The 8,091-nt window shown below is 49.6% G+C and overlaps 1 protein-coding gene across 1 annotated transcript in view; it reads right to left on the bottom strand.

Annotated features, from left to right (window-relative positions):
• LMO2 (LIM domain only 2) overlaps nucleotides 1–6,909 on the bottom strand; it is an 11,616-nt gene extending 4,707 nt beyond the window's left edge. The window contains exons 1-3 of the mRNA XM_007468079.1: nucleotides 6,673–6,909; nucleotides 5,647–5,872; nucleotides 1,143–1,358 (exon numbers count right to left, since the gene is read on the bottom strand). Of these exons, the coding sequence (XP_007468141.1) occupies nucleotides 1,143–1,358; nucleotides 5,647–5,687 (257 nt within the window). The 5' untranslated portion in view covers nucleotides 5,688–5,872; nucleotides 6,673–6,909. The remainder of the gene's footprint in view (nucleotides 1–1,142; nucleotides 1,359–5,646; nucleotides 5,873–6,672) is intronic.
• Between the last annotated feature and the right edge of the window lie 1,182 nt (nucleotides 6,910–8,091).

Genomic DNA, 8,091 nt, shown 5'->3' with positions numbered 1-8,091 from the left:
GGGATTTCCTTTTTTTTTTTTTTTTTTTTTTTTTTAATGTAAAATGCTCTGAGGGCAGGTTTGGGAGAAAGAGCTGGCCTGGCAGCCAAGGGCGCTGGAGTCTAAACAAGCTTCCCTGGTTTGGGTGGTTCTAATGTATTAGGGCTCCATGCTCCACAGACCCTCTGCCACAGGAAGATGGCAAAAATCTGACAGCTACACAGTTAAGCAGATTTGACAGCAGAGGGCACAGAGTTACCTCTGCAGCAGCTAATATGAAACTGGAAATGCTAGAACATTCCGGGCAAAGGCACTCATCTGAGTGCTGGAAAATTCACATAGCCAAACTTATGACCCAGAGCATCCAAGATGTCCTCAGTGCCTGTCTCACTGCGTGTTCTAGAGTTCCTATTTTGCCTTTCCATTCTTCCATTTCTTTGTTCATTCAATCGGAAAAGACTCTAATGATAAATGTCATGAGCAGCTAACATCTATTTGGTCCTCATACTCATGCACCAAGCCAAGCACTTTACATGTATCACCCCATCTAATTCCCACCCCTTCTTGGAAGTAGGTATCGCTGTTATCCCCATTTTACAGATGAGGAAATCGAGGCTTAGGAATGTTACGTGACTTGTCCAAGGTCACAGAGCTAGAAAGCAGTGGTGCCGGCGCTCAAACCTACAGCTGACTTCAGGGCCTTCCTGCTGTGACCGTCAAATCCTTGGAGTGCCGTGGTGAGATCATGCTTTCTATTTTTAAATTTCTCATCACGTAATATTGGAATCTTACAAAAGAATATTTAGAATCTATAGGTATATTTCGAAGCATTAAATGAGCTCCTAGGAGCCCACACTCAGACTCAGAAACTGCAAAGCTCCCAGTTCCTTTGGCACGTCCTGCGCCTTCTCCCCAACCTTCTCTTTTCTGCCCTACAGAGGGAACCGCTATTCTGAATTTTGTGTTCATCACTCTCTTGCCTTTAAAATATTAGAATTTGACCATGTAGGAATGTATCCCTGAGAACATGCTTCCCGAACAGGAAGAAAGGCCAACTGCTTCCCTGCATCGGGCAGCTGAGACCCAGCCTGACCTCGCTGGGGCAAGAGGCAGGCACTGGGGAAGAGAGACCCACAGCTGCAGGAGGGCAGCGAGGACAGTACCTGAGATAGTCTCTGCGGCAGAGCTTCCTGCCCAGCTTGTAGTAGAGGCGCCGGCCCACCTCGCCCAGCCGGCACCCACAGAGGTCACAGCTGAGGCAGTCCTCGTGCCAGTACTGGTCGATGGCCTTCAGAAAGTAGCGGTCCCCGATGTTCTGCTGGCAGCCTCCACATGTCAGCAGGGATGGGGGGATCTGCAGCACCTCATCCACTGGCTCCCTGGAAAGAAGGCCAAGCATTAGGGATGACCTCACCTTGGGGAGACAAGCACAGGAGAGGGGTCAGGAGTCATGCTGTGCCCAACAGGAAACCTCATTCAATTGCCTGTAGGTGACATAGAAGAAAGGAGGGGACAGCATATACCTAGGGCAGACTGCAGAGAGACCCTGCCAGCCTTGGGTTAGGACAGGAGAGAGACATACCCTACATCCTAGATCCCGGAAGAAGCAAGTGCGGGGCACCAAGAGGCACCAAGGCAACTGCAGGTGGTAATGCACCCCTACCCACAGTCCAGCCCCACTTTCTCGGCACCTGTGGCCTCTCTTCTTTATCTCCCTCCTACTCCATCTCCACACCTCTCCTCTTTCCTCCTCACATACCCAGGACCCAAGGGCACTGCCCAAACCCAGAGGAGGCACCCAGGACTATAAGAGTTGCTTGCTGCCAGGACAGTGACTTCCTAGAGGGCTAAGAATCTGCAAATTCCCTTTTGAATCTCCGTGCCATCCTGCCTCAAACCCTTCCCAACTGCACAAAAGCAGAGGTGAGGAAGGAAGAAAGAAGAAAGGGACCCCAAGCTATTTTAGGTTGCTTTCTCTTTCCGAGATAAAAATTCCATCAGGATATAATAGAAATTCTCATTATTATTATCTTTTAATAGAAATTTCGCATCCCATCCTTCTTACTGAATGAATCCTTGGAGAAAAATCTCAGGTGTTAATTAAGGCCACTGTTAAACTTATAAAGGACGTCAAACAACTTTCTGCACGTGAACATTTTTACAGCAGCAAAACTGATTTGGATGAAGTTGATTTAGGAAAGAAAATGGGGAGAGGGGCAATAATTATTTTCAAGAGAGTGGAAGGCAATTAAACAGACTCTGAAATCTCCATCCAGGCAATTGTTAGGAGTGAGCCTGTGATGTGTGTTCTTTCACTACAATGTCATACAGTGTCTCCAGTTCACTTTGCTTAACTGGAATCTGAATACTTCTGTTTTACATTTTAAAAGAAATAACTTTATTTGCCAAAAGAAAATAAAGGGAGTGGGAGAAATGATTCTCTCACCAGATGGAACACAGGAAAAACAGAATACCTGTTGATCTGTGACAATTAACAAGTGCTTTCTTGAACCTCACTCAAACACAAATCTATTTTTCAAAATTCTATTATGTTTTGAAAAACGGAACTGCGAAATTCCCAAAGGGAGTTTCCCCCTCGGTACTTTGAGGGTATAAATCTGTGTCTCCTATTTCCAGCTGACGCTAACTTACCAGGTGACCTTGTGTCCTGATTGGCCTGTGCCCACAGCACTCAGCGTCCTTTACACCTAGGGATGACAAGGCTCAGGGAATCAGTGTTGATAACACACTCTGACAGCTTCAGGTGACTCTGTCTGTAATGTGCATACCTCCCTGTGAACATTTAGGGCTACTGAAACAGAGCCCACACTTTGTAGATCAAGTATGAGGGTCCTTTGTGAGATGATCTCCTTTTAGAACAGGGAAATGTAAAACCCAAACCAATTTTCTCCTAAAAACTCAAGACTTGGAATAGTTTTAAGAATTCACTGAAGCCTGGCTTGCTTTTCTTTGTTTCCACGGGTTATACATAAAGACTTCCATTCTCCCTCCTGAAAAATAAAACACCAGCATTTTCACATGCATCACCTCAGAATCGCACCTCTTCCCTTTCCACAGCCCACGGTCTTACTTTAGGCTTTCAGAAACACTCATGGAGCCTCAACACTGCTGGATGCCCTGATGCTGAGCCTGCCAACCAACTGTGAAAGAAGAGAATTTGCACTTAGCTGGTGCAAAACTGCCTGGAATTAAAATGAACTGCTCTTGTTACTCACAGGGAGGCGGCAGGGGCCACTGGTGGCACAGTAGAGGAAATCTCTATGTCTGTGAATTCTGGCTGTCTTTCTGTCTAAATGTTTCATTTGCATATGCCTTGGCAAATTTCTGTGTGTAATTTGGAGATGCTGATCAGACTGACCTCAGCTGCACTGACCCAAGTATGTACACCATGAAGCTTCTGGTAGGATAGTGGTCCGCAGTAGAAATGGTAAGCAAAAGAGCTATTGTGATGGCCTGAGATGAGATAGGAAAGGATAGGATAAGATATTGGCTCTATCTTTCTATAAGTAATGATAATATCACATTATCTTGGATGTTCCAAGCCAATAACTGAGTGGGATTCACTCTCTAATATTTTATATTCTCCTAGAGCCTATCTGAATATTATACCTAAACACACTTCGGCCTGGATTTCTGGGATAATTTCTCAACAATTTCCAAGAGCGACAGGGAAAAAATATGCTGCAGTAATTTCTCAGTTAGCTGGTCCATCTCCAGTGAGAGCTTGTCTGCATTGGGCCAATAGTGAAGCAAAGGATGGAGAAGACCACCCTTCAGTAGGTGATTTGCTGTGTTATGAGGTAAAGATGTTTCAATTTTCCAATCTCAGTGAAAAAGCACAAACTTTGAAAAGAGAAACACTTCCTTCAGGGAACTGAAACCTCCAGATTTATCTTCTAATAAAAGGCTTAGTGATTGAGTTCTGCTGATCAAAAAGGCATTAGGAGCCTTTCAAAGGTAATTCATCCAATTCACTCTCTTATTGTATTACTATGGTCTTGCCCAGGCTCTGAAAACTCAGGGCTAAGTTGTAATTCTCGGTTTGTTAAAAAAAAAAAAAAAAAAAAACTATGGTCTTGCCCAGGCTCTGAAAACTCAGGGCTAAGTTGTAATTCTCGTTTTTAAAAAAAAAAAAAAAAAAAAAAGAGCAAACCACCCTTTAAACCCAGTGTTTTCGTAGATATATACTTTTAAAAAGGAATGTTATCTTTCTCCTGAGAATTTAAGGAAGCTGGGTTTTTGTTAGAACAAACCAGACTCCTTATAGAACTGGCATCTGAACCTTCAAGATTGAATAGTGATGTTTATATTCTCACTAGATCATGGTACTTCCTGTGTTTTATGAGAACACGCTGAGCTTTTATGCTCATAACTGAGGGTAAAACCCAGGTATATAAACACCATAGGAGACTGAAATTGGGAGGAGGAGGTACTTCAATCAGGAAAGCACAATTCTTTTAAAGCAGAAAAAGAAAAGAAAACAAAACAAAACAAATGCCTCTTAAAAGCACAAATGGACAAGTCATTAACCAGCTCCTTTGGTCTGTGTAACAAATCCCTTCAAAGGATTAGATGGGGACTTCAAAGGAATAAATGTTCTCAAAACCAGACAGCCAATGAATCTTAAAAGGGCATTTGCGCTGACAGCTAAATGATATCTTAAAACAACCCTTTCTCCGCGTCTTAACACTAAGGAATGGGCTGGACGTAAACATTGGGAAGAGGGGTTACTTCAAACCAGTCAGAGCCTCAGAAAACAAATGCAGTTCATTAGAGCTCCTGTTCCCAGACTCCAAACCCTTTGAGACTGTGATAAAAGCCGTGAGACTCCGCTCCCCAGAAAAAATTCACCTGTACGCAAAATGGTGCACTAACTTTCGAGGTTCAAAGGTCCCCATCGGTGGACCCCGAGGGGAGAGGCGGGGACGTGTATCCAGATTAACTCCGTGTTTAGCTGCTCTAAAGTCTCTGGAGGCCTGAGTGAGCTCCGAGGTGAATTCTCGCACCTCCTCACCCGCCGGTCCCTGGCGCTGCGGGCAGCCGCTCCACCTGCGTACCGGGAAGGGGGCCGTCGGGGACTCGGGAGGCCTCCACTTGTAATGTCCCCCTTTCCAGGACCAAATGGACAAAGAGGAAGGGGACCAAGAAGGAACGAGAGGGGAGAAAGGAGCAGAATCGAGTCCTGAAGGCTCTCGGGGACTCGGGAGGCCTCCACTTGTAATGTCCCCCTTTCCAGGACCAAATGGACAAAGAGGAAGGGGACCAAGAAGGAACGAGAGGGGAGAAAGGAGCAGAATCGAGTCCTGAAGGCTCTCGGGACTGCACCTGCGCGCCTCCGACCTCCCCCTCTGCCTGCTCCGGTGTAAACTTTCTGGCCCGCAGTGGCTTTGGGGAGCGTCCCAGGTAGCCGGGAGGGGCCCGCATTGGCGCCGGGTCGACCCCCTCTTCCTGCCGCCCGCCGCCCAGCCCCTCTCCCAGTGCCCCCGTAGTCACCCGATAGGATGCGGGAGCCCCGCGCAAGGCAGAGGGAACCAAGGGCACGCTGCGGGCGCGCACCTGGAGCCTTCTCGCCAGCCGCCCGAGCCACCCTGCCGCCCCGGGGCGCGAGGCCGTGGACATCGTGGGTGGCAGGGGCGCTGCACTTACTCAGACGGGTCCAGGCTCTTCCTCTCGATGGCCGAAGACATTGGGGAGGGAGGTGGTGTGCCAGGCGGCGGGGGCGCTCCCTTTGTGGCGCGGGGCTGGCCGGCTGCCGAGGCTCGGACCCCCTCGGATGCTCGGGCGCCGCCGCCTCCGCTCCTGCGCCTCCTCTTGCTCCGGCGCTCTGGCGGCGAGCTCGCCCCTCCGCGCTCAAGGACAGTCACCGCGCTCCCTTCAAACGCCAAAGAGAGAGAGCGAATCACCGGGCTGCCGCGCGCCGCGGCCGAGGCGGGGACAGGGGCGCGCAGCCTGCCCCGGGCGGCTGCAGCTGCCGCCGCTGCTCAGGACTTAACCTTCCATCCCGGTCCCGCCGCCGCCGCCCGGTCCGGCTCGGCTCGCGCGCTGTCGCCGGCTCCGCGCCGCCCGCGGGAATGGGGCGCGACCGTCCGGCCGCCCCTCGCCCCTCGCCCCTTCGGCCCGGGTCGCGGCGCGCAGCTAGCCGCCGAGGGCAGGGAGGGGGCGGCGGCCTGGGGGCCGGGAGGGGACTGCGCCTCTCTCCCCCGGCTCCCTCCTCTCTCGGGAAGGTCTATTTTCGCTCAGCTTCCCTCTGTCTCTGGTTTCATTTCCTTTTTCCTGATCACGATTCAAATACAATAGAAGGAAATCACATTTAAAGAGACAGCTGCCCGGTACCCCCCCCCCCCCTTCTTTTTTCTTCTTCTTCTTTTTTTTTTTTTTTAAACGGGGCTCCTGGGGATTAGCGATACAAACAGCAGCAAGCCGCCGTCGCCGCCGCCGCAGCAGCAGCAGCCTCCGCGCAGGACTGAGTTGGCGTCTTAAAGGGGCCAGCGTCGGGGACGGGGAGAGTCTCTCAGTGAACACCTCTCCTTGGAGAGGCGGCTGGGTTGCCTCTAAATCACTCTTTAGGGATTTCCCTCTTCGGCGTTGCCCTTTTGGTAAACTAAGATTGAAAGTAACCAGCGGGCCACTCGAGGAAGAAAGAAAAGACAAGAATGCGAAATAAGCACATACAGAGATGCACGCGTTCCGAGTGGCGTTCGCGCCCGTTCGAGGTTCCAGGTCCGCGGACACGGAGCAGGGAGATGCCCCAGACAGCGCGGCTCTGCTGGCTGCGGACTTGTGACTGCGTCCGCGCTCCAGACAGGCGACGGGAACTGTGCGAGCAGAGGCCGCACGGGCTGGGTACGCCTGAGCAGTGCCAGGGGCTGCTAATCCCAGAGGGAGCGTGGTTGGGAGGGACCAAGCTGATCTCAGTCTCCTCTCCATCTGCTGGCGGCAGAATTCCCTCCCTCAGCATCTTTCAAAAATCGGACTCCTGCGGTTAAACTGGCCCCTGTAAAGTGCCAATAGTACTCCGCACAGAGAAGAGTGCCTCTCCAATGAGGGAGAGACTATTTTGCCCTGGGTCAGGGAAAGAGAGAGAAGCCAGACTTGATTTTCGAGTTCAGGTTTCCCCTCCAACCTCAAGGGCAAATTCTAGGAAGAGGGAGGAATGCAGAAGGGGAGAGGAGGAGGCTAATAATCTGCCCTTGTGTAGAGCAAAACTTTAGGTCCCTTGGGCCTCATCAGAATTCCTTGAAAATGACTGCATTCAGAAATTATTACTAAAGGCCTACTTGTTCATGACACCGGTCACAAGTCTTGTAAAGAAGAAACTACCAAGTACTTTCAGGATCCATAGTTTTATATGAGCAGTCTGGATCATGGTCATGGAGATTGTATTCCCATTTTAAAGATGGCACTGAAGGATCTGGATGAGTTCACCCTGAAAGGTGGTGGCTGAAATCAGAAGTGCATCCCTGTAGGCGTCGTTTTTCCCTGTTCAGAGCTTATCCTCACTAACTTCTCACACGTAAAACCAGAATTTACTATTGCTGGCATGCTCTTGTCCTTTCCTTACCTCCATGTCCAAAGCTTGGGTCCCTATGGGTATAACTAAAATCTCTCCCAATCTCCACCCTTCCCGTGTGTGTGTGTGTGTGTGTGTGTGTGTGTGTGTGTGTGTGTGCGCGTGCAAGGCTTAAGGCTTAAGGAAGCCTTAAGAGCAGCTTTGGGTCCAACTCAAGGCCTTCTTGAGTCTCTAAAAAGGCCTTCTCTGCTCCTTGTTTTTAATTTAAAAAGGGAAAATGCCTAGAATTTTTAGGTCAGCCTAAATTATGTGATAACCATGTAACCTACTACTCTACAATCGGAAATGAAAATAAACATATATATAGGCTGTGAGGAGCAGTTCACCTATTTACAACCAGTCAATGTGGTGATTAAATGCTAGGACTTGGGCATCCGACTGCCTGGGTTTGATTTAAGCTCTTAGTTATAAGCTAGCGGGGCCTATCTAGGAACGTTACTTAACCTGAGGAGGCAGTATTGGTAGTGGCTCTGGAGTCAGACCGCCTGCACCGCAAACCCACCATTTCCCACCTGTGAACC

The sequence above is a fragment of the Lipotes vexillifer genome, unplaced genomic scaffold, assembly GCF_000442215.2.
Source record: "Lipotes vexillifer unplaced genomic scaffold, Lipotes_vexillifer_v1.1 scaffold451, whole genome shotgun sequence".
Lineage (NCBI taxonomy): Eukaryota > Metazoa > Chordata > Mammalia > Artiodactyla > Lipotidae > Lipotes > Lipotes vexillifer.
Note: the sequence above shows the minus strand (reverse complement) of the source record. Positions and strands in the feature narration are given on the sequence as shown.